General features: G+C 47.3%; 1 protein-coding gene across 1 annotated transcript in view; it reads right to left on the bottom strand.

The window, feature by feature from the left end:
- The window catches only part of SYNE1 (spectrin repeat containing nuclear envelope protein 1), a 2,319,318-nt gene that overhangs the window by 650,688 nt on the left and 1,641,315 nt on the right, over positions 1 to 27,315 (bottom strand). Inside the window, exons 100-101 of the mRNA XM_086926873.1 lie at positions 8,102 to 8,233; positions 7,408 to 7,514 (exon numbers count right to left, since the gene is read on the bottom strand). Of these exons, the coding sequence (XP_086782999.1) occupies positions 7,408 to 7,514; positions 8,102 to 8,233 (239 nt within the window). The remainder of the gene's footprint in view (positions 1 to 7,407; positions 7,515 to 8,101; positions 8,234 to 27,315) is intronic.

Raw genomic sequence — 27,315 nt, 5'->3', positions numbered from 1 at the left:
ACCCGAGAAAAAATAACTATTGCTGCTTGCCTTTACTACTGCTGCTGTTTGCTGCTGTTGCTGCTCCATGCTTCTCTGGTGGCTATTATCCTTCCAAAACATGGGCATGGCAAGCTGTCAGTCTGAACTTTGACTTTTTCTTGAACTGAACTATCCTGATTACCTTGCACTTCATCGGCTGGTGATGTTGCGCAAGCTAAACCTATTTGGCTAAAGGGCTGGCTATTTCACACTATTAGCATATTGATCCTAAGTTCGTATGTATCTCAAATTGCATACTGAATCTGCAATGTGTATTTATCTTTCTCTCTCTCTCTCTCTCTCCCTCTCTCTCTCTCTCTCTCTCTCTCTCTCTCTCTCTCTCTCTCTCTCTCTTCTCACACCAGTTATTGATTTTTGTATTACTGCCATAATTTGTATTTTCTATTGAGGATTTACCTTTATAGATTTGAAATATCAAAAGTACTGACAATGCTAATGTGTTTTTGTGTATTGTGCTTAGATAAAGGTACCTTGATAAATATGCTGAGTTTGTCTTATTTGACAAGAGTTTTGACATGAGATGTTTGAATATATTAGTTAGACTGGCACGTCTTTAATATAGGTCCTCATGAAGGAAATGCTTTCCGTCCATAATTATCTGAGTCCCTATTAGCTCTTCTAAAAGATCAATCGGAGGACCTCATCTGTAAGTGGTTGTAGAGTTTCTAAGGGACCAAACTCTTGGTTATAGTAAATGTTTTTGATGTTTGTGGTATTTGTGAGTGATTATAAATTTTCCACCGCTTCCGCTTGATCACCTAGAAGATATATAAACATCAAGGTAAAATAATCATCTTGGCCAGAGCTATCTTACCCATTAGGGACAACCGGAGAGTATTCCAAAATTTTACAGAAGGTTTCAGGCCTTCTAGCACCCTGCCTATATTTAGGGTAGTGAACGACTCAACATCCAGAATTATTTTAATTCCAAGGTATCTAACACTGAATGTTTCACATGGGAGACCCACCTTCGGGAGTCCCTGTGAAAGGACCTCCCCCAGAACACCCAATGGAAATAATTTGGTCTTAGAACAATTCATGCAAAGCCCCAATACCACACTGAACTCGGATAGGGTAGTCAACATGATAGGAACTGAGTATTCAGGTTGACACAGATATACCAGAGCGCTGTCTTCGTATAATGATATCACATGTGTGGTTGTCCACATATCAAACCCCCTATTTCCACAAAACGGACCACAACTTACATTCCACCAGCTCCATTGTTAATGCAAAAAGCAGTGGCGACAATGGGCAGGCCTGCCTGGTCCCCTTGTGTAGGGAGAACAGTGGTGACATTCTCCTATCAATGTGCACCCATGGCATTGGGCTACTATACAGCAGTTTTGCCCACCAGATAAATGACTCCTCAAATCCTATTTTCCTTAGGCACTGCCAGAGAAAGTCCCATGCAATGAAGTCAAAAGTCTGCTCTATATCAAGCAGTGCCAAGGCATAGAAATCGTCTAATGGAAGTGGGGCGTGCAAGACTAGAGAAAGACGTTGCAAGCTACATATTGTATTACAGCATTACATGAAGCTGCATTGATCCTCATGAATCAATGTTGAATCTTACTAAGGATCTTTACATCGACATTCAGCATTGAGACTGGGCGATAGGATGAAACCTTTTTAATATCCTCAACAGGTTATGGCAACATTACTATAAGTGCCTACCTCATTGATTTCGACAGTATAACAACAATGGGGTGACCCTGTGTCCCTCAGAACCTGGGTGTGTATATATAAGTAAGCAAAAGAAGGTTACATAATTACCTGGCCTATCCCTCACATGTATAGAAAACCTTGACCACTTTGTATATATTGTACACTCTTTGAGCACTGAGCACTTATGTTACATGATCACCTCTATATGTAAATTTTCCTTATATGTTGTCAGCCTCCATCTACTACATTTGTGAATATCTATGAATGATTTAATTCTGATAAACAAAAACGGTTGACAGTATCTTGAGTCACGTTTCAGTTATTGATAAACAAATTGTTTCCCTGTCCAGGTGGTTGAGACACGGTTGCTATAAATTGAAATTAGATCATACAGTGCTCTAGAAAGTAGCCACCTTCTACCCGACAGAACCTTCTTTTGCTTACTCATTGATTTCGACAACAAGCCACAGTCATATGCTTCATTGTAAACTGCTAATAAACGATCTGCAAGTAACCCTACCTTTCTTTGACACAGCACAGCTAGAAGGTCATCAGCCCCTGGGGCTTTGGCAGCCTTTAAGTCTCAGATCGCCACTAAAATGTCTTCCATGGTGATGGGAGTGCCTCACTGTTGCCAACCTTCATCGGAGAGATGGGCCATCGCCAAGACTATCAAGTAAGCTTCCCCTCTCCAGTGGGGGCCCCCGCGGGCACACAGCATACACCTTCCACAAATGTGTTGGAAACACCTGTGTGATGTCCTCCTGTGTGTAAACCTCCTTCCCCTGACCATCCTTAACCATCGGAATGGCAATCCTCTGGACCTCATTTTTTAGGAGGTGGCAAGCCTCCTAACCGCTAGTCTCCCTCCGCATGGAGCCTCTGCTTATAGTTGGTATGAACAAATGTATCCAGACGGTCCCATGTCTTGAATAATTCCCTCTTACACTTTTTCCATTTAATCATCTGTTTCAGTTGCGCAGCCGAGCATCCTTCCAGGATACCCAAAAATTTCCCCTGAACATTTATTATCTGCAGGAGCAGTGCTTAACACCATACACCATCTTCATACTCCCTCCCAGCCCACAGAACCACCTTCCTGGCATCCCATTCTGTGACCCTGTACGCCTTACTGTTCAAATTCTCCTCAAAATAATGGTCCAGGACTTCAGTAACAGTGTGATTGAAAACTGGGTCTGACAGTGCCTCTGCCCTTATTTTCCAAAGTGAGACCCTGAGTCCTTCCCATACTGTAGGTGATCAACAGTGGGGAATGGTCTGATAAATACTGTGGAAACACAAGGAGATGATGGACGGAGCGCTGAAACTTTTCAGACACTAACCCCAACTCACAGATCTGGATTGAATCCATCATCATTCTTTAGCTCACTTCGCCACCTCAGTTCAGACCCAGCTATATGCAAATCAGTCTTTACCCTGTGCCCCATGGGAACAGTCCAGCCCAAACTGCCAAGCCAGGTCTTCCCAGAACCGGAAACAATCATCCTGGGACCGGTTTCTGGGTAACACCCTTAATCAGCGAGGTTAGCTTGAATCCAGTGGCAAAGTGAGCAAGGGACCCACGTCTGGGCATACCCTGCCAACTCAGGGCGAACCAAGCAAACACAAGGAGATGATGGATGGATCGCTGAATCTTTTCAGATACATAGATACATTTCTGGGGGTAACATGCCCTACAGACATTCTACAACCCCAGTACTAACCATGACCTACTGTACAGCACCTGTCATGGCAGGGTTAGTGTCTGTTTTGTGTTGAAGGGAAATCTACGAAGCCGTCCAGCACACAATCTAGATCCCCAACCAACATAACCTCTGAACCTAAGCAAGCAGCTGCTCTCATCACTTTCCCATAAAAACCAGCATCATCTACATTGGCTGCATATGTATTCACAAAACAGATCTTCTTGGTATCCAGGTCCCAAATACAAACACATACCTTACCTCTTTTTCCACTTATACCCCTCTAGCACAGAAAGGAGTCCCAAGCGCCACCCATATCAAGGCCCCCATGTAAAGTTAGAATAGGAGGTTGCAAATATTTGTCCCCTCCACCCCAGATGTCTAATACAACTGCCCCATGCACGCGTCTCCTTTTGAAAGGCCAGACAGATCCCATATCATCTCAAATATGAATATGCTATATGTCGCTTGTTCATCTGACCATGCTGTGAATGTTCCACGCTAGGAACTTCCATTTAGGATCTATCCAGTATTAGGTATCAAATCCTCTCTTGAACCAATCTACATACGATCTCTCAACCCATCCCAAATCCATATACATCTGAACACATAGTAAAAACTCCCAGCACAGTAGAGCAATTCAATACCCCAAAAGTCAACAACAAAAATCATAAAGAACGCCTTAAAATTCACCCCTCACCCTCAGGCAGTGAACCCTAACAACTCCGGCCCACATCCAACAGGCCAACAAGCAGCATCCTCCTCCCCATCCCTCCAAAGGAGGCCTCGGCCTCAACATCCCCATGTGCAACTCGCAGAGGGCAATCCAACCCCAGGGGGCCTCAGCCTTCAGGGACTGTTCATCAGCAATAATATAAAGGCCATGGAGACCTGTCAACAATAAAGACCGTAGCTCGGAGCACACTTCGGTCAATCATGTTCAAGGGCATAAGAAGATAAATACAATCAAACATTCTAAGCCAAATAATCATAACAAATGCTCTGTCACTCTGATGTGCAATCTGAAACAGGCAGTAGATGGCTATTTCATCAGAATTCTGACTGGTTTACAAAATGAGGGGGTTAATCAATGTGTTTAAAGTTGGGGCAGAAACTGCAACAAAAAGCAATAAAAAATACAATCTCTGCCAGACAGGGGGCAACTGTGGTGGTAGGCAGGTCAGACGTTTGATCTTTTTTACTACATCTTGTTCACTGAATACAGGCTTCTCATAGTTTTGTGACAGTGGTAGCTATCCCAAAGAAGCTTATGTTGCTTATGTTCATTTTGTGTCAATTTCTGAGGACATGTTTTTGATTTTAGAAATGAAAATGTATTGTTAAGCAGTCAACAAGACTCTATTAAGGTGTAAAATTAAAGTCTATGCATTGTGACTTGGTAAATTTTTTGAAGTAAACATTATCGAGGAGCCTTAATATCAGGCTTCCTAATATGCTGAGTGAAATGATTTCTGGTACAAAAGAATGATTTTGTGACCATGATGTCCAGCAAATGTGCAGATTCTTTGGGAACCATCTTTCTTTGGCATCAGCATGCAGTCTGCCATCATGTTTTGATCAAGTGAACTAACAACCTAGTAATTCATATACTGCTTTCATGACTCAAGAGTTTGGCTTTATTTTTGAACATATTGGCTTGGATAGCCATAGACTCAATCATGGTAGGGATGTACTTGTTAACCAGTTAACCTTTCAGAAGGGGTGTAAGAAAGTGCCCTTTTGGATGGTCACACACACACTTTTTGCTCCAAATGTTGATGGTTATGACTCTGATAGTGCACTGGAGTCTTCTGACCAGACCACAGTGCCTGTGCTCTCTCCTAAAACTGTTATGTTCGATTTTGTAATCCCAAATTGGCAAAGACTTTACCTCCTTATAAGTACCTAGTATATGGTACCAGGGGTACCAAGGGCATAGGTGGTAAGGGGTCCGTAGAGATGCAGGAGGGGTTGGTGCCCTCCTGGGAGACCCAAGCAAACTACTAATAGTGGGCCTGCCATTGCAGACTACAGGAGCAGTGCAAACTGCTCAAACCTGACTGTGCACTCACCATGTCTGGCACAGTCAATGCACTGCCTTTGGGTCCCATGCTCGATATGCCACCAGATTCAAGCTAACCTGGCTGATGAGGAGTGACAGCCCAAAACTGGTCCTAGGATGCTTATTTCTGGTCCAGGAAGGACCTGGCCTGCAGTTCGGGCAGATTATTTCCATGGGGAGCAGGGTCAAGACTGATCTGCATAGGGCTGTGTCCAAACTGGAACGGCATGGCGAGCAAAAAAACAATGGATTTAACCCAGATCTGTGATGGGTGAATGTTTGATTTGTTCAGCATTCCGCCCATCATCTGTTCTTTTTGCATTTGCCGCCCTAAGTGGGAAGGGTATGCCCAGACGTAGGCCCTGTTCTCGCTATGCCACCAGATTCAGGCTAGCCTGGCTGATGACGATTGATACCCTGAAACCGGTCCCAGGTAATTAGCTATGCAGTAGGTGTATGCCCCCAGGAAGGCTAACCAAGCCTCTAGGGTGGGCAGCCTAGTCTGTACATCTAAAATCAAATTCTGCCATCTTTACGAGGGCATAAATAAGCGGTTCTGGGTAGAAAAGGGGACCTACACCACCGGATGTGGTCACTTCAGGGGAGGATTAGTTGCAGGGACAACCGCCCATTGGCTACTAGCTCCCACACCCGTAACTCTCCTAAATCTATGATTTAAGGGACTCCCCTGACACCAGACCCTCAAGTCTGAACAACTTACTTCAAAGAAGGACCAATAGTAGACATGTGTCACCCACAACAGTGCTTTTCCCACAGCACAAAGCAAAAGAGGGATACTTTTTCCCTGATTCAATGAGCTTGGAACTGAGTGAACAACACTACTCCTTGGCTAAAACTCAAAACTCCTGAAGAGAGGGACCCTTGTGGAAGCCAGAAGCACCCTCAGTCTCGACTCAACTAGTGGCACTAGTCCCCTGCAAACTACAGGTCAAACCACTTAATGGATCCAAAGATTCACAGGACATTGAGCCCTCTGAGGGATCGACCAAATCAAAGTGGTCCCGTGCATTGTGGGAGTTGTAGTCTCACCTGTCCCCAAGTTTCAGGCTGCTATGTTACTCCCCTGGACACAATGAAGTTCCAAAAGTTTTTTGCTGTGCTTACCGCTGTAAAGGCTTGTTGGTCACCAATCTGGTAACTGACCCCCATATTTGACGCTGCATTACAGATAACACAGTGCAACTATCATCCAAAGTCAGCAGCTGTGTACCTGTTGTGTTTTTTTCATTTTGTTTCTTGCAAATAAAAACAGCACCACCGAGGCTCTCGTTCAGCACCAAGGACAGCCAGAACAACTCTGCACCCGGACTCCACAGGCTAGGTAAAATTGATCTGACTGTTGTGGCCTGGTCCTGGGCCCCACGTGACCTAAATCCTACAAGAGTTCCACGTAACTAGACCTGCAAGTGACCGATTATCACTAGTGGTTTTTGCCATTAACCGCAATGTTGTTTTTGTCTATGTATTTTCTGCACTGATTTAATATTGCTTCAAAGATTTATAAGTCCAGTTATATTTATGATATTCAGCTCTATTTTGATAAATTTGTGTCGGATTACTCTCAAGTTGTGTCAATTACGTATCGTTCATGTTTGTACTCTGAAATGTTCATCTTGTAAAACCTGACTGCTCTGTGCCACTCTACCAGGACAGCTCTAAGGATTTATTACTGTGGATCCAAGAACCATCTTTGGGGTATTGTGATAATATTAAATGGTAAAGCTACCCAGCCATACCACATAATATTTGACTTTCCTACAAGGTGTTAAATTAGCCCTGGTGACAGCACCCTGATCTAGGATCTTAGGGAGATTTCTACCCATCTCTATTACAAAACAAGATGCAGACATTCCAAAATAAATACCTATCTTTCCACCAAACACCAAAATCAAAGCTGTGAAGCAAACCTACCCTGCACCCAGCCCGTCTACTGGTGTGTACTGAGTTAGGATTTCCCCTCCACGACTTGCTACTGATCGGAGGAGATTTTTCTGCTCAGCAAGCTCTTTTTCCAGCTCCTACAAAAGACCACAGAAAAGAAAATAATTTGATGAGAAGTAGACATTTTGAGACACAGATTTGAAAAAACAGTGTCATACCACAAAATTATTTTCTGTTCTAAATAAGGAGGTAAAGAATTGCAGAAATAAATGACTATCTTTTAATTGGATAGCAACTAAAGCAATGGCTAACTGACTATATGTAAATAATGATTCATGGTAAGAATGTGTAATCACACAGTACGAAGTAGAAGATGTATTATTATTATCATCATCTGCATCATCATCATCATCAATAATAATGTAAAGGTTATTTACCAAGGCCTGTCTCACAAAAATAATAATAATAATAATAATAATAATAATAATAATAATAATAATAATAATAATAATAATAAAGAGCTACTAAATAAATAATCGGGACTGGCTGCTACCAGACAACCACTGAGCAGCTACTTACACTGCACATCACAAAACATGAGCATTTGCGGCAAAAATGAAACACACAAACAGTTCATCAATGTTCAAGACTGGATTCCTGAATACTCTGGAATGTAAAATAGTGAAACTCCCAGCAGTCTGGACTAGCGGCACACAACACAAACCTTCTGTCGCTGCAAGCTATTCTGTTGCTGGAGAGAGCGAGTTGTCCGAGCTTGCACCAACCATTCTTGAACGCTTGGGCTTTCTGCTGCCGATAACCCAGAGCAAGCCTCATCCTTTTCCTGAAAGTTCCCCTGGTTGCCAAAAAAGTAAAAAAAAAAAACATTCACAATCACTGGATGCTCGTATCATCTGCTTAAAGCATGTCAAATAGAAATAACTATCACTCTTAAAGGTTCATACAGTGGAATATGTTTATCAATGGTCTTCTTAATAAGCTGATAACATATCTGACTAACCTCCTGTTCCTCATTTATTCCTTCTGCCAACATTCAGTGAACTATTAAAAGTGATAGTTATTTTGAAGCACCACAACCCAAACTAATTAGCTTCTATGGCAAAAGATGTATGGATCATTTAGAATTTAGCAATTCCAACACCCTTCTGCAACTGTGTGTAAATCATAAAGCAAACTGTGTTTTCTCCCAAACTCACAGGTGGGTTATTTCAATCATTACTGCATATGCTGTTATATTTGTTTTGCTAAGTTTCCCCCTTCGGCATTCATCTACATGGCGACCGTTGAGGGAATCAACACATTATTCTAAGCTAGAGCTCAATTGCCTTCCCACCTGTGAATGTTAAGGAGAAAACAAAGGAAGGATTTAGTGTACAATGAAAATAAGTGGCAAGGAGAGGCTGTGTTTTTCCCTACAAACCCCTTCTTCTCAGGTGGTGCTTTAACATCCTGTCACTGGATTTTTTAACTGGATTGAAAACATCAACTTTAATCGAATGCAACAGATGGGGAAAGGTTTGATATAAAAAACATTTCTGCACCTCAAGCAAAATGTTGTGGCATTGTCACTCCCGGTGCTCTCTAGCGTTGAAATACTGTGGAGCTACAGTTTAGTACTCAAGGCTGTATCTGTTAAACACGTGTTTGTGCATCAAGTGCACCAACAAGAAAAACTGCTTTATGGAGATTACAAAGCATTACTGGGTAATCCCATTACAAAGCTTGTCCAATATCGTGTAGTCAGCCTTTTCGCCCATGCTTCAGTTATGTCAGTGAATGAAATAGCTTTGTCCAATCAGCAAGAATGGGGTATAACCAGCGAACACCAAAAGATTGACTTTTGTTGAAGCGATTCTTAAGACTCCTAGCAAATAAAGAGCATGCCTGTCTAAGGCAGTTAAATGTAAATGTAGCCTGTAACTGGAAGTGAGAAGCCCGAATGTTTCTACCTGGGAATTGACCAAAGGTTTTCTTGATGAAAGTAGAAGTTACTTGTTCATCTAGTTTGTGACTTCACACCTTCACTGCAGATTTCTAAGTATTGCTTCAAAGGCTGAAACCAGATACTAATATCCTGAACCTGGCCAAATTAACATTTTCAAACACCAACAACCTTAGAAGGGGAAGCAAGGTGGAGGAGCGCAGGTGTTATTCAGTTAGAAATGAAATGTTATATCAGCAGGGAGTTTCTGTCAATTTGAATCTCTGCATTACATCTGTTGTGACCACTGGCCAATAAAAGACTTGTAGTGCTGTTGGAGTCATGTACTGCAAAAAAAAAATACATCTGCAGCAGGAAAAACTCAGTTTTGTAAGGCGGAGGGTGTCTGTAGGAGATTTTGGATTTTGGAATAGAGATACAGTTTTGTGCATTTATGTATGAATTTTGTTGTGATGTGAGACATTACAATACTGTTTTTCTTTTTTTTAATTCGGAGTAAAGTGAGAATTGCAATATCTCTGAATTTACTGATGTACAGTACAAAGAAAAATAAAATGCAAAGGTTGTACAATACAGCGGTAAAACCACCCGATATGCAATTGTACATAGTTTTGTTTTGACTTGGAGAACGAAAAACCTATCAGTGAATTGTGAAACACATTAATGATATGTGTCAATAGGTGGCACCAAACAAGCTCCAGTCCAATTGCATTAGGAGAGCAGCTGGACACAAAGCATGTTTATGGACCCGGAAGGGGGTGAATGGGGGAGTGAGGGCAGGTCTTTGTAAATGCAGGAAGAAGGTAAAATATTACAAAGATATTTCTAACCCATAACAGAAGCTGAGATTCAGGGTAGTTTCATTTCCGACTTCCTTGACCTTACAGATACATAGAGCACATAGTATCATGCCTCTAGTTGATTCTCTAACCAGTGAGCTTAAATAGGCTGATAAAAGTACAGATGTTGGTATGTTATACAATATGTTCCAATACAATGTAATCTTATTGCATACACTTCTTATGGTTTTCTAGAACGTCTTCAGTGAAGGAATTTACATTTGCTAGTTAGAACCATTTTTACCTTTGAGCGAATTTTTAAAGTGACTGAAGTATTAACATACATGCTAACAATAGTTTCCCCATGAAGTTTGCCTTCTTTGATATGTCACTCTTAAACATTACTGCCTCCAACAGCAGTTGTAAAGAACCGTTCAGTGTCCAGGTCACAATACTGACTTTTCATCTGTTGCTATGTTTTGTGTTTTCATGTACTGAATCGAATTCCAAGTACTCCTTAACAGAGAGACATTTTGTAAACAGAGCCACCTGAAATGAAATCCTGAATGGCAAACAAGCAAAACTAAGCACTAGACCTAAAGTTAGTATCAAGGCAAGAGTGCCTGCAGAATGCAGCAAGTGAAGTCCATGTTGCAGCTGCAAATAAAACCTAAAGAACAAGTTACTTACCTTTTGGTAACGCTTTTTCTGGTGGATACTGTAGGAGAGTAGGGTCTGCAATCCTATGATCACCCAGATTTTTTGCTTTTGTTTCACTGGTTTACGACTTTCTCTGGCTGTGGGCCTGCCAATCAGACCCACAGCCTGGCTGTTCTCTTTCTAAATTACGAGATGTACCCTAGGTGCATTTACCAATTGGTACTGGGCCACCTTATCAGACCCTGTAACTCAGGGCATAGGTGTACCCAGGGCCGCCAGGGGCTGCAGCATGTATTATGCCACCCCTGGCTGGCCTCCTAAATTTGACACAACTGGCTGCATGACAGCTGGGGCGAAGTCGTGTAATCACCCTTTGCTTTAGATATAGTAGCCCTATATCTAACCCTCCAATGGACACCCGAGTTCCTATCAGTCACTCCTATGGCAGGCCTTGACAATCCTGAAGGCAGAGTGCATGGGCTCGTGTGAACTAAGCTCTGGCCCGAGCCGAGCCCAGTTGCAGCTTGCGGAATCAAGACCCAATGGCTGTTCCATGATAACGCGTACCATATCGGTAACTTCGGTGTCGCGTTATCAAGACATGTCGAGTAAGGTGTCATACGAATCGGGATGCTGCCCTCTCACCAACTCTGGCGACGAGGTTAGCATTCCGCCCTTCTAGAGGGACACGACATGTACGTAACTGTGAACCCCGGTTAAAGTTAACTAAAGCCTCAGCTCCACAAAATGGATGCTGCCACCACAGACACGAGTCTGACCTCCTGCTGCTGGGAGTCCTTCCAGCGAGGAGCACTTGGACAAAGGGTTTCCTGTCAAGGGCGGTGTTCGCACCGTCCCAGACAGGGTTTGTGTATTCTGGGTAGGTAGGGCTTTTGCGAGAAGGTGACTGCGGAGTGGCACCCCGGTGCTCACTACGCATCTGCCGGTTAGAACCAGTTCCAGGGGCAACAGCCCTGGCCTGGGGAAAGTCCGGCAGGGGAGAGGGGTGTAACTACCCCCCTTCCTGGTCCCACCCTTAGGGCAGGACCTAGTCATGTACCCACCCCTTTCTTTAGGATAAAGGCCGGAGCGGGGACCCTTCCAAATTAGATCATCTTTGAATCAAGAACTACTTTCTACGAAAGGACATTCGAGACTCTTCTCAAGATTTCTCCCTTGTGGCTAAAGAGTAGTCACCCTGCATCAGCTGGCACCATCTAAGAACTCTGCGGTTTGCTGTAAGTCCTTCCTCAAGGAATCCGACGGCCCAGCTCGACGAGAACCGGCTTCCCTGGCACCTCTGACCTCTACCCACGTCATCAGCTCAGCTGTGATCTGTGGGTGCGACGAGACCTCGAGGGACCGGCCATCATCAGAACCTGCACGCTCTTAAAAACCAGCACGACCATCGAGGTAACTCTCTGGTGAGTGCTCTGGGGTCCGAGAAGCCCCGACCCTGAGCCGCTCCAGCACCGAAGTGCAGTCTCCCAGCATCTCCACGATCTGCGTGGGGCCCTTCTGCTCGCTGCTCAGCACGTTGTCTGGTCACTAGCCGCTGGCTCGTGTCCTTCTGTGACGACATCCGAAAATCAACACTGCCGATCTGGTTGCTCCAGACTGGCCCTTGCTTCCATCTTTTCGAGAAGCACCCCGGACCCTCCTGGTCCACTCAAGACGCCGACAGCGACATCCGTCGTGGGACAGCTCGCACCTCCACCGTGGTCGCCGACAACGCCTCCTGGTCCGTGAGACTGCAGAGCCTAGCGTCGCCCACTCACCTGGTCGAGGTGACGGCCAACCGGTGCCTTCCTGGTACCCTCTGACTACTGGCTAGTAGTACGAACTTGGTCCCCTCTGCTTTCAGGTTTCATCAATCTCCGATCCAGGCTTGGATCTCTACGAACTATTCATCACTGGTCGCCGGCCAGCAACTCCTTTTCTTCCGGCTCCTGGCTCGTCAGCGAAGACCCCGACGCCTGTAAGACTTGCAGCCGCAGCCCTCGTGGCTAGGTAACTCGGCATTTCGGTGCCTGCATAGCCTCCTTACTCTAGGGTCCCGAGTCCCTCGCTTCCGACTTGCCTTAACCTTTCCGTGTCCCCGGACACTTGTTTTAAACTGTGCACTTGAAGTATTTGCTAAAGAGATTTGGTGTGTGCTTAGTACCCTGTCCTCATAAAGAGTACAGGGCTGTTGTGATTCTTAATAAATATACTGTTTATTTTCATAACACTTGTGTGGTGTCCTTTCACTGGGTGTTCAAGGGGTACATGTGTGGTAAACAGCTGGCTTAACGCGCCCTCTCGAGTCTTTAGCCTTAGACTGCTCGTAACCACGCTACTAGGATAGCTGGTCTATAGGTTGACTTACAACCAAACACCATAAGGGTCGTTGGAACGATACATAGCGGTCGCTAGAATAGCGAACGTTGCATATCGGGCCAACTTCTCACATTGGTGAGCAGCGGTTGGGATTTGAGCTTGCTGTTGTTTTACCACACGTATCCTAAGAATATCTTGTTGAAAGATCACACAAGTACTGTTAGTACATATAACTAAAGCTTAGAATACTCTGAGTTCTACTGAACCAGCTGTTGTAGCTCCTCAAGGCTTAGCACACCTTGGCTACAGCTCTTAGCAAGGGAAAAGTAGGTAAACACATAGTGTAGGTAGGTGCATCACTTACACCACACTAGAAGCAGTATGTCGGACAAAGGAGGAAACTCTGAGTCTCCCCTTGTGTCAGTTGACCCTCCACAGGTCATCCCGTCAAGATATACTGCGCTTAACTTCCATGAGTTACGACAAGTATGTACCTCTAGGAAGATTAAGCAAGGGGCTAACCCCACCACCTCCTTTCTGATTGGTCTCCTAGAGACTTATGATGCCAGAAAGGCTGAGAAGCTTCTTAGCCCTTCTAATCCAGAAGGAGGCATGCCTCCCCTCGAGGGAACCCGGGACGATCCTGACCTCATTCACCTCGCAACTGAGAACGAAGATGGCGAGGAGGATGAGGATGAGGATCTCTCTGGGGACGAGGCAGATAAGGGACAGGTAGAAGTCGTCAGACTGACACGGTCCAACTTAAGCAGACATGATAGTGGTACTGGGGGACCCCCGGCGCTACTGTCAGGTGCGCTTAACATTGGGAATGGACGAGTTAGGTCTCTATCAAGAGGCTCTAACAGATCCGTTCGAACCAATGGCTCTCGCAACTCTTCTCAAAGAGGGATGACGTCCCCTCAGAGGAGAGTGTACGAAGCTAAGGAAAGGGCAGCTAATCTGAGGATCGAAAGGGAAGAACTTGCCCTGGCCAAAGAAAAGCTTGCTTTTGCTAGAGAGCAACAGTTAAGTGGGGCAGTCCCCACTGGTGGCAGCAATGTACCTAGTAATAGGGAAAAGAGTTTCGATACGAAACACCTTGGGAAGATAGTGCCCCCCTTTAAACAAGGGGACGACATCCACAAATGGATTACTGCTTTGGAGAGGGCCTGCACTGTGCAAGGTGTTCCCCAGAGTCAGTGGGCAGCTATCTTGTGGCTCTCCTTTGAAGGTAAAGGAAGAGACAAGCTTCTCACCACAAGGGTAGAGGACGCTAACAATTACCAAGTCTTGAAGAATACACTCGTTGAAGGGTTCGGCCTAACCACTGAGCAGTACAGGGTGCTGTTCAGGGATACCCAGAAAACGCAGACTCAAGACTGGTCTGATTTTGTCGATTGTGCCACTAAGGCTTTTGAGGGCTGGTTGCTGGGCAGTAAGGTTACTGATTACAAAGGATTGTACAATTTGATGATGAGAGAACAAATTTTAAACAATTGTCAGAACCAGTTGTTGCATCAGCATCTTGTCGACTCGGATCTGACCTCTCCCCAAGAATTGGGGCAGAAGGCAGACAAATGGGTTTGTACGAGAGTTAAACAGAACCAGGGCCAGAATCAAGGTGGTCAGAAGAAAGCAGACCAGAAGGGTAAAGATTCTAAGGGGGAACAAAATGACCAGAAGTCTTCGACAGGTCCCCAACAACCCAAAGAGGGTGGGGGTCAGGCTCCCCAAAAGAAGAAAGAAGGCCAATCCAAACGATGGTGCCAGTACTGTAAAAGTAAATCTCACTGGTTTAGTGAGTGCACCAAGAAAGGAGGAGGGCAGACTCCTGCCACTGCAGCCCCTAAGGCACCTGTGCCCCCTAGTACAGTCAGCAGTGGTAGTGCGCCTCCCAAGGGTTTAGTAGGGTTAACCCTGGGTTCTGAGGGGCGTGACAACTTAGTTGGCACACTCACTCAGGCTGTCCTTGTCAGTACAGGGGACGTGGACGTATCCCCTGACGTAAGCCCCAATACTTTGGGCAAATACAGACAGACGCCTTTCATAAATGGAAAGATGGCTCAGGCCTATAGGGACACTTGTGCCAGCGTCACCATGGTGACGCCTAACTTTGTGGACCCTGGACAGATCATGCCAGGTACAGAATTCCTGGTGACCAATGCAAGCAATGTCACTACCAATCACAGTATGGCAATTGTAGCTTTCTCCTGGGGAGGGGTAACTGGCCAAAAGAAGGTTGTAGTTAGTCCAGACCTCCCAGTGGATTGTTTGTTGGGCAATGATTTGGAGTCGTCACAATGGTCAGAAGTGGAGCACCGGACTCAAATGGAAATGTTAGGTTTGCCAGCACATGTGTTCGCTGTGACTAGGTCACAGGTCAGGAAATGCCCCACTGAACAGGTGCTGGATCCTGGAACAACGGACCAGACACCTCCCAAGAAAAAGAGCAGTAGGGTTAAGGCTGCGCCTTCCCCCTTGCCCCAGGTCGAGGATCAAGTCTCAGAGGAGGCTGACCTACAGGAATTGAGGGAAACTGAGCCGAGAGAGTTCGAACTTGATCAAGTTGAATTCTTGGGCTCAGGGGGACCCTCAAGGGAAGATCTGGGGAAGGACCAGTTAGACTGCCCTTCTCTTGAACCCCTCAGACAGCAGGCTGCTGCTGAGGCTGCTGGGAACGCCACAGGTACCCACAAGGTATACTGGGAAGATGGACTCCTGTACACTGAGTCAAGAGACCCCAAGCCTGGCATGACCAGGAGGCTGGTCGTCCCCTTGTCTCAGCGTGGTTTCCTACTTACCTTGGCCCACGAGATTCCCTTAGCAGGTCACTTAGGCCAGACGAAAACGTGGGACAGGCTTGTCTCGCACTTTCACTGGCCTCACATGAACGAAGATACCAAGGAGTTTTGCCGCTCCTGTGTCACTTGCCAAGCCAGTGGTAAGTCAGGTGGCACGACAAAGGCCCCCCTTATACCAATGCCTGTGGTGGGGGTGCCCTTTGAACGGGTGGGGATCGACATCGTCGGTCCCATGGAACCACCGACAGCATCAGGGCACAAGTTTATACTGGTGGTAGTGGATCATGCCACCAGGTATCCTGAAGCTATTCCCCTTAGGACCACTACAGCACCTGTTGTGGCAAGAGCCCTAGTTGGAGTATTCTCCAGAGTGGGCTTCCCTAAGGAGGTCGTCTCCGACAGAGGTGCAAACTTTATGTCGAGCTACTTAACTGCTATGTGGAAGGAATGTGGTGTCAACTACAAGTTCACTACACCCTATCATCCACAATGCAATGGGCTTGTTGAGAGATTCAACAGGACCCTAAAAGGGATGATTCATGGACTACCGGAAAAGCTTCGGCGTAGATGGGACGTCCTGATCCCCTGCCTCTTGTTCGCCTACAGAGAAGTCCCACAGAAGGGGGTTGGCTACAGCCCTTTTGAACTTTTGTACGGGCATCCTGTAAGAGGACCCCTGTGTTTGGTGAAGGAAGGATGGGAGAGACCTCTCAAAGAGCCTGCAACCAACATAGTGGACTATGTGCTCGGCCTCCGCTCGCGGATGGCTGAATACATGGAGAAGGCATCCGAAAACCTTAAGGCCAGCCAAGAACTCCAAAAAGCTTGGCATGACCAAAAGGCTGTCTTGACTGTTTACCAGCCCGGACAGAAGGTGTGGGTGTTGGAGCCAGTGGCCCCAGCAGCACTCAAGGACAAATGGTCCGGGCCCCACACCATCCTGGAGAAAAAGGGAGAGGTCACCTACCTGGTCGACCTGGGAACTCCCCGGAGCCCCCACAGGGTGCTTCATGTCAACAGGCTAAAAGCATATGTCGACAGGAAGGACATGAGTTTGCTCATGGCCCTAGATGAGGGACAGGAAGAGGAGAGTGACCCTCTCCCCGACCTGCTCTCTCAGAATCCTGACGATGGCTCGGTAGATGGTGTTGTCTTTTGTGGCAGCCTCTCCGAACATCAACAGAGCGACTGTAAACAGGTTCTTCAGTCGTTCAGACATATGTTTTCTCTGACACCCAGTCAGACCGATTGGTGCACCCATGAGGTCGACACTGGTGACAGCTTGCCCGTAAAGAGTAAAATCTACAGGCAGCCTGATCACGTTAGAGACTGCATCAAAAGTGAAGTGCAGAAAATGTTGGAGCTGGGAGTCATTGAACCCTCGGATAGCCCTTGGGCTAGTCCCGTAGTTCTAGTGCCGAAACCTCACACCCAGGGTGGTAAGAGAGAGATGAGGTTTTGCGTAGACTACAGGGGTCTCAATGCAGTCACTAAGACTGACGCCCACCCAATACCAAGGGCAGACGAGCTTATCGATAGATTGGCTTCGGCCAACTACTTAAGTACGTTTGACCTGACAGCTGGGTATTGGCAAATCAGGTTAGCTGAGGACGCCAAGCCTAAAACCGCGTTTTCAACCCCTGGTGGGCATTATCAGTTCGTGGTGATGCCCTTTGGTCTGAAAAATGCACCTGCCACCTTCCAACGGTTGGTGAATCACGTCCTTACTGGGCTGGATGACTTCTGTGCGGCGTATCTTGACGATATTGCTGTCTTTAGCTCCACCTGGGAGGATCACCTGGTCCACCTGCGGAAGACGTTAGAGGCACTGCAAGCAGCAGGTCTCACTATCAAGGCCACCAAGTGCCAGATAGGGCAGACACAGGTTGTATACCTGGGCCACCTTGTAGGTGGAGGTCAGGTTCAGCCACTGGAGAGCAAGATACAGTCAATCAGGGACTGGGCTCCTCCAACCACCCAGACTCAGGTTCGAGCTTTCTTGGGCCTGACTGGTTACTACAGGAAGTTTGTCAGGAACTATGGTTCCATCGTGACACCATTAAATGAACTGACAAGTAAGAAAATGCCAAAAAAGGTTCAGTGGACAGCGAGCTGTCAAAAAGCATTCGATGACCTAAAGCAGGCCATGTGCACGGCGCCTATCCTCAAGAGTCCGGACTACTCCAAACCATTCATTGTCCAAACAGATGCTTCTGAGTTGGGTGTGGGAGCTGTTCTTTCTCAACTGAATTTTGATGGTCAAGACCAGCCCATTGCTTTTATAAGCAGACGGCTGACCCCTAGAGAGAAGAATTGGTCAGCTATTGAGAGGGAGGCCTTTGCTGTGGTTTGGGCCCTGAAGAAGCTGAGGCCATACTTGTTTGGCACTCACTTCAAGATTCAGACCGACCATAAGCCCCTCTTGTGGCTAAATCAGATGAAGGGTGAAAACCCCAAACTGCTTAGGTGGTCCATTTCCCTACAGGGGATGGACTTCACAGTGGAACATAGACCTGGTACTGATCATGGCAATGCCGATGGGCTCTCCAGATATTTCCACTTAGAACAAGAAGACTCACCTGGTCAAGGTTAGCTAGTTGTTCCGACGTTTGGGGGGGGGGTCATGTAGGAGAGTAGGGTCTGCAATCCTATGATCACCCAGATTTTTTTGCTTTTGTTTCACTGGTTTACGACTTTCTCTGGCTGTGGGCCTGCCAATCAGACCCACAGCCTGGCTGTTCTCTTTCTAAATTACGAGATGTACCCTAGGTGCATTTACCAATTGGTACTGGGCCACCTTATCAGACCCTGTAACTCAGGGCATAGGTGTACCCAGGGCCGCCAGGGGCTGCAGCATGTATTATGCCACCCCTGGCTGGCCTCCTAAATTTGACACAACTGGCTGCATGACAGCTGGGGCGAAGTCGTGTAATCACCCTTTGCTTTAGATATAGTAGCCCTATATCTAACCCTCCAATGGACACCCGAGTTCCTATCAGTCACTCCTATGGCAGGCCTTGACAATCCTGAAGGCAGAGTGCATGGGCTCGTGTGAACTAAGCTCTGGCCCGAGCCGAGCCCGGTTGCAGCTTGCGGAATCAAGACCCAATGGCTGTTCCATGATAACGCGTACCATATCGGTAACTTCGGTGTCGCGTTATCAAGACATGTCGAGTAAGGTGTCATACGAATCGGGATGCTGCCCTCTCACCAACTCTGGCGACGAGGTTAGCATTCCGCCCTTCTAGAGGGACACGACATGTACGTAACTGTGAACCCCGGTTAAAGTTAACTAAAGCCTCAGCTCCACAAAATGGATGCTGCCACCACAGACACGAGTCTGACCTCCTGCTGCTGGGAGTCCTTCCAGCGAGGAGCACTTGGACAAAGGGTTTCCTGTCAAGGGCGGTGTTCGCACCGTCCCAGACAGGGTTTGTGTATTCTGGGTAGGTAGGGCTTTTGCGAGAAGGTGACTGCGGAGTGGCACCCCGGTGCTCACTACGCATCTGCTGGTTAGAACCAGTTCCAGGGGCAACAGCCCTGGCCTGGGGAAAGTCCGGCAGGGGAGAGGGGTGTAACTACCCCCCTTCCTGGTCCCACCCTTAGGGCAGGACCTAGTCATGTACCCACCCCTTTCTTTAGGATAAAGGCCGGAGCGGGGACCCTTCCAAATTAGATCATCTTTGAATCAAGAACTACTTTCTACGAAAGGACATTCGAGACTCTTCTCAAGATTTCTCCCTTGTGGCTAAGGAGTAGTCACCCTGCATCAGCGGGCACCATCTAAGAACTCTGCGGTTTGCTGTAAGTCCTTCCTCAAGGAATCCGACGGCCCAGCTCGACGAGAACCGGCTTCCCTGGCACCTCTGACCTCTACCCACGTCATCAGCTCAGCTGTGATCTGTGGGTGCGACGAGACCTCGAGGGACCGGCCATCATCAGAACCTGCACGCTCTTAAAAACCAGCACGACCATCGAGGTAACTCTCTGGTGAGTGCTCTGGGGTCCGAGAAGCCCCGACCCTGAGCCGCTCCAGCACCGAAGTGCAGTCTCCCAGCATCTCCACGATCTGCGTGGGGCCCTTCTGCTCGCTGCTCAGCACGTTGTCTGGTCACTAGCCGCTGGCTCGTGTCCTTCTGTGACGACATCCGAAAATCAACACTGCCGATCTGGTTGCTCCAGACTGGCCCTTGCTTCCATCTTTTCGAGAAGCACCCCGGACCCTCCTGGTCCACTCAAGACGCCGACAGCGACATCCGTCGTGGGACAGCTCGCACCTCCACCGTGGTCGCCGACAACGCCTCCTGGTCCGTGAGACTGCAGAGCCTAGCGTCGCCCACTCACCTGGTCGAGGTGACGGCCAACCGGTGCCTTCCTGGTACCCTCTGACTACTGGCTAGTAGTACGAACTTGGTCCCCTCTGCTTTCAGGTTTCATCAATCTCCGATCCAGGCTTGGATCTCTACGAACTATTCATCACTGGTCGCCGGCCAGCAACTCCTTTTCTTCCGGCTCCTGGCTCGTCAGCGAAGACCCCGACGCCTGTAAGACTTGCAGCCGCAGCCCTCGTGGCTAGGTAACTCGGCATTTCGGTGCCTGCATAGCCTCCTTACTCTAGGGTCCCGAGTCCCTCGCTTCCGACTTGCCTTAACCTTTCCGTGTCCCCGGACACTTGTTTTAAACTGTGCACTTGAAGTATTTGCTAAAGAGATTTGGTGTGTGCTTAGTACCCTGTCCTCATAAAGAGTACAGGGCTGTTGTGATTCTTAATAAATATACTGTTTATTTTCATAACACTTGTGTGGTGTCCTTTCACTGGGTGTTCAAGGGGTACATGTGTGGTAAACAGCTGGCTTAACGCGCCCTCTCGAGTCTTTAGCCTTAGACTGCTCGTATCCACGCTACTAGGATAGCTGGTCTATAGGTTGACTTACAACCAAACACCATAAGGGTCGTTGGAACAATACATAGCGGTCGCTAGAATAGCGAACGTTGCATATCGGGCCAACTTCTCACAGATACCCTATCTGCCTGTGGATTCCTCACCTTATGAATATCCCCTGCACCAGCATTCCGCGGACATTTTTCCTAGCTCTCCACGCCGACAAGGTCATCACAACGCCATGGCTCCGCACGCGACTCCGCATGACATCACCCAATGCCATATTAGGACCACCTCGGCCTGATGGCGTCAGTTCCACCCATTTTTTCTGTGCCACGAGGCAAAACGGGCGGACCGACCATAAAGACAATGCATACATAGTACACAGAATTCACACAAATACACTCAGTGTAAATTGAAATAAGAATGCAAAGAAAGCTCACATTTCAAAAATGTCCACAATAGACAATAAAATCTTGACTACACAAAAACATCAAAATAACCAATACCTCATCTTTTAAGGCATAAAAGCGTGGACAACGGGGAGGAGGGGTGGGTCAGTGAGGAATCCACAGGCAGATACTCTATCTACCAGAAAAAGCGTTACCAAAGGTAAGTACCTTGTTCTTCTGATGGATACATCTGCTTGTGGATTCCTCACCTTAGGAATAGAATCCCACAGCAGTCCAACTCCCGGAGGAGGGTGTCCACCCTTCTATACCAAAAAGTCTTGCAAAACGGAGCGCAAAATAGCCATCCCTCCTCACCTCGGAATCTAAGCAGTAATGCTTCGCAACAGTGTGTTGGGAGGACCAAGATGCGGCTTTACAAATGTTCAACAAAGGAACACCCCAGAACAAAGCAGAGATAGAAGTCTTAGCCCTGGTAGAGGCTCCTTACCAGCCAGGGAGTAGCAAATCTTGATGCACAAAAGAATCCACCTGGATAAAGTGCGCTTGCGCACCGCCTTGCCCTTGAAAAGTCCAGCATAGCCCACAAAGAGCTGATGATCCTGACGGAATTCCTTTGTTCTGTCCAAATAGAAACTAATCGTCCTTTTTGGATCCAAGCAATGAAGCCTCTCCTCCTCTTTCGAAGGGTATGGGGGAGGAATGGAAGTAGGAAGGGTAATGGACTGTCCTAGATGGAAGGGAGTTACCACCTTAGGCAGAAAAGCAGCCTTGGTCCCGAGAACCATCTTTTCAGCATGTATGGTCAGAAACGGAGGCTTTGAACTCAAAGCCTAAAGCTCACTCACACTCCTAGCCGAAGTGATAGCCACAAGATAGACCGTTTTAAATGACAACAGTCTCAAAGGACAGCTGTGCATAGGCTCAAAGGAGGAACCCATAAAAAAAAGTTAACACTAGACTTAAATTCCACTGGGGCATAATAAAAGGAGTGGGAGGAAACATGTTCCTCATCCACTTACTGAACCTTAAGATTATTGGAGACTTAAAAAGAGAAGGCTGATCAGACAAACAAAGAAATGCCGACAAAGCCGACAAATATCCTCTAACAATGGCCACAGCACAACCCTGCTGAGTCAAATGAAGTGAAAAACAAAGAACATCAGAAAGATGTGCTTTCAAAGGATCAATAGATTTCTCTCCACACCATCTAACAAATTTCGACCACCTGTAGAAGTACATAGACTTGGTGGAGTGTCGCCTGGCCGATAAAATAACATCCACAACGTCAGGCGGGAGAGAAAAAGAATTCAGGTTGCCCCCTTCAATCTCCAAGCATGAAGGTGCAGGCTCTGGAGGTGGGGATGTAGAAACTGCCCCTCCATCTGAAAGAGGATGTCTGCCCTGAGAGGGAGACGGAGCGGAGGGTGAGATGAGTGGTGATGAAGGTCTGTGTACCACACCCTTCTTGGCCAATCTGGGGTGATCAATATAAATTGGGCCCGGTCTTGGCGAATCTTCCTCAGAACCCGAGGAATCAAGGGTATGGGAGGAAAAGCGTAAAGGAGTTGCGAGTTCCAACTCAACTGAAACGCGTCCCCCAACGCTCCCTTCCTCGGAAACTGGAGACTGCAGAATGACGGGAAGTGCGCGTTCTCCAGAGTGGCAAACAGGTCCACCCAAGGAGTTCCCCACATCTGAAAGACGTGACGAACTACCTGTGGATGAAGCCTCCACTCGTGGTCAGCGGAAAACCGCAGACTGAGACTGTCCGTACGCACATTCAGCACCCCGGCCAGATGATTTGCCATCAAGCAAATCCAATGGTCTGAGCCCAGGACCAGAGCCGCAACGCCTCTCTGCAGAGACGGTACAACCCTACTCCTCCCCGCTAGTTGATATACCACATCACAGCAGTGTTGTCCGCCAGGCCTTGAACTGACTGACCGCGGATGGAAGGGAGAAAGGCCTTGAGAGCCAAACGTATCGCCTGCAATTCCAGAAGGTTGATGTGAAGCAACCTTTCCTCTGAAGACCAAAGACCTTTGATCTCCAGATCCCCAGATGAGCAACCCACCCTAGGGTAGAGGCATCTGCTATCACTGTGGCCACCGATGGAGGAAGATGAAAGGGCTTTCCTTGAGGCAGGTTGCCTTCCACACCCCACAAAGACTGATCCACTGCAGCTTCTCTGGAGATCCTGACTGACTCCCTGAGATCTCTGTTGTGTCGATACCACTGTCTGTGGAGACACCACTGGAGTGCCCTTATGAGCCAGCGTGCATGGTTGACCAACAGGATGCAGGAAGCAAACAGACCGAGCAGGCGAAGGACCTTCAGAACCGGAACAACCGCTCCATTGTAAAACAAGGAAATCATTTCCTGAATGTCGAGAATCCTTTGCGGAGGAGGGAATGCTCGACACACAGTGGTATCCAGCCCTGCCCCTATGAACAGGTTGAGCTGAGAGGGCACCAGGTGAGACTTGGGTACATTTATCGAAAAACCCAATTTGTACAACAGCTGAGTTGTAACCTCCAGATGATGTCTCACCATCTCTGGAGACACTGCCTTCAACAGCCAGTCGTCCATGTAAGGAAAACTGGAATCCCCGACCTCCTCAGATGGACAGCCATCACTGCCATCACCTTGGTGAAGACTCGAGGTGCTGTAGTAAGACCAAACAGGAGGACCGCAAACTTGTAGTGTTGCGACCCAACCGTAAAACGGAGATACTTCCAGTGTGACTTCAGGATTGGGATGTGGAAATACGCATCCTGCAAGTCGATGACACCATCCAGTCCTCTTGTTTCAGCGCCTGAAGAACCTGCATTAGAGTGAGCATCTTGAATCTCTCCTGCTTGGGAAATAGATTCAAGATTCTAAGTTCCAGGATAGGACGTAACCTGCTATCCTTCTTGGGGATCAGGAAATACCGAGAGTAGCAAACATGACCTCTTTCCTGGTCCAGAACCACCTCTATCGCACCTTTTTGTAACAGGGTAAGAACCTCCTTCTGAAAGAGAAGCAAATGATCCTCCGTGCAAAACCCCTGGCAAGGAGGAGGGAATTCCCTGAAGGGAAGGGCGTACCCATTTTCTACCAGATCTAAAACCCGAAGTGAATAATTTCCAATCTTGGAGAAAATGGGTCAGCCGGCCTCCCACGGGACCTACATGATCCAGGAAGGCAGATCTAGGGCTGCTTTCCTGCATTTCCAGGAGGGGTTGGGGAGGTAGAGGAGGAAGAGGAAGAAGGTTGACGCCCAGATCCATGAAGCCGACCGCTGCTGTTACCCCTGTAGCTTTTATACAAGGGGTACTGCTGCTGTTGCTGAGGCTGTCTGGACCCACGAAAGGAAGACTTCCCATAGCCACGGTATCGTTTATATTCATAGTCTCTTGTCTGAGTCTGCAGACGTAAAAAAGACCTTGCTGTTGCCTTACTGTTCTTAAATCTTTTCAGGGCAGAGTCTCCCTTTTCACCAAAAAGCTTGAACCCATCAAATGGCAAATCAATAAGAGCAGCCTGCACGTCAGGGGAGAACCCAGAAGATCTTAACCATGTTTGCCTCCTTGTCGCAATGGATGAACCCATTACTCTGGCAACAGAAACCGCCGTATTGAGGTCAGATTGGATAACCTGGCGAGCCGCAGCTTGATAATCCACCACACCTCACTCAGATTCCCCCTGTCCTCCTCAGACAACTTAGGAAGCAGCTGTTTAGCAGAGTCCATTAGGCGTGAATATATCTGCCCAAGAGACAAGTGGCTTTGGTAGACTTCAGTGCCATACTGGCTGATCAAAAAACCTTTTTCGCAGACTGCTCCAACTTCTTGGAATCCCAGTCTGCCGGAGCCTGCGAAAACGCCCCTGTAGATTGCTTGGAACAAGAAGCCTGCACCACCAGACTCTCATGAGAGGGGTGAGAAGAAAGGAAAACCGGATCTTCAGGAGCAGGTCTATACCTTCTTGAGACTGACCTCGAAACCGAAAGAGGGTTGCGACACACATCGAAGATTGGCTCAGTCAGTGCATCATTAAATGGAAAAATGGTTCAACCAATGAAGACAGAGAATGAAGCACTTCTGTGAGAAGATTAGGCTTATACTCTGCCACAGGAAGCAAATCCATAAGTTCTGCAGCCTTCCTAATAACCGTATGATAAGGAGCAACATCCTTCGAGGGAGTAGCCTTTCGAGAAGCCCACTCCGGAGAAGTGTCAAGCCCACTTGCCTCACACAAGTCCTCAATCACATCTCCTGTGTCATACACCTCTCCTTCCTCCCTCTCTTCAGCCAGGTACTGCTCCTCTTCCAATAACCTCTGTGCCTCTCTATTCGAACGCCTCTTCGGTTGCGGCGTCGGAGGGGCCACACGCGGCGTTGACGGCTCCGGGAGCGGCGTCGAAGGTGGATCCACTTCCATAGCCGGCGCCAATCGAATCCAAGAAGCTTCACGGGAAGGAGCCGGGGACTGACCATACTGTGTCGACATCCTCAGAGCCGGAAAGGGCCAGGACAGCGTCGCTGGCATGAACGGCATAAAGGGGGCCTGAGGATACTGGTGAGGCACACCCAAATTATATGCTATAGGATTCATGGGACCCGAAGGTGCTCCAGAGGGGTACGAGACCCTGGTGAACACACCATACATCACATTAAAAAAATTCAAAGGATCCGAATTCGGTGTCAGAACCTGAGGGTATGAAGCAGTTTCGAGATACAAATGAAGTACCCCTGGAGTCGGAGCCGCTGGAGCTACAGGTAAAAGGAACCTCTGTGTCAGCCGGATTCGACACACCCTCTGGAGTCGGTGAGAATCTTGGCATTGTTGCCTACTCTGGAGTCCCCTTATATGAGGGAGATTGAGCCGGAGTCACCTGAGAAGACACTGAAGGATAAACCAAGTCCTTTTCTCGACGTTGAGCAGGAGAAGGCTACCTCGACACCACAGCCTTTGAGGAACGGCGTCGAGAAGCATGTATCCTCTTCATCTTATGCTTCCTCTTGGAGTCATGTGATGTCAAAGACTTGGACTTTGACCTTTCCCGACCCCTTTTTTCTTTTCTTGGCCATTTAAAGCTTGGCTTCTTCTCCTTCAACGCCTTTGGATTCATCTTCCTGCACGAAGAACATCCCTCAATGTCGTGGTCTGAAGACAAACACCAAAGGCAATCTTCATGCGGGTCAGTAATTGACATAGGTCCACAGCACTCCCTGCAGAGCTTAAAACCTGACTTCCTCAGGGCAGACATGTCAAAAGAGAAAGAGATACAAACAAAATTACAAAGTATCCAGTCGAAGTATGGAGAGTCCCAGAAAAAACCGTTAGCGTCGACAGAGCGGAAAAAAGGGATATGACGTCATCACGCCGACGTGGTCCTGCTATGGCTCCGGTGACATCATGCGGTGTCGCGTGCGGAGCCATGGTGCTGTGACAACCTCATCGGCGTGGAGAGCTAGAAGAAATTCTGCAGAATACTGGCGCAGGGGATATACATAAGGTGAGGAATCCACTGGCAGATGTATCCATCATAAAGAGATACATGCCTACAAGTAGATCCACCAGTATACTTTTATGGAGGGAATCCCTGAGACATCACAACAAAGAGATATACCGAAGATATGGCTGTGTCTGAAGCATAAAAAATAAAACTAGCAACAATCAGTGTTTGGTAAACCCTCAGTCAGATATAAATTCAATCCCAAAAACCCTGTGACATGTAATGCATGTTTTTCTCTTTCTGAAATTCACTATAAGCCCCATCCTTACTCAATACTAAAAACAAATCAAATAAGCATATAACAGACCACCAAGTTGTCATAAATAGGAATGAAATGTTCACCAGAGCGGAATGCTTAGAGCCATGTCAGATTTTAATTGTATGCCTGCCTTTACTCCCATGCAATATTCAGGGGGTTGAAATGTCTGTTATTGCAAATTCTTTTGTCTCCTTCGCAGAAGAAAGCTTCCTATTGTTTTCAGGTTTAAATAAGGTGTAGTAGGTCTTACAATTGACTGTGAAGTATTAGGTGTTGCTAAGGATTACCAACTAACTATTTATATAATGAACAATGGCACTTTAGTAAAGTGGGAATGCAAAGTAAAGAAAGGAAGGTCT

Source organism: Lissotriton vulgaris, chromosome 6 (genome assembly GCF_964263255.1).
Source record: "Lissotriton vulgaris chromosome 6, aLisVul1.2, whole genome shotgun sequence".
NCBI classification, from domain to species: domain Eukaryota; kingdom Metazoa; phylum Chordata; class Amphibia; order Caudata; family Salamandridae; genus Lissotriton; species Lissotriton vulgaris.
Note: the sequence above shows the minus strand (reverse complement) of the source record. Positions and strands in the feature narration are given on the sequence as shown.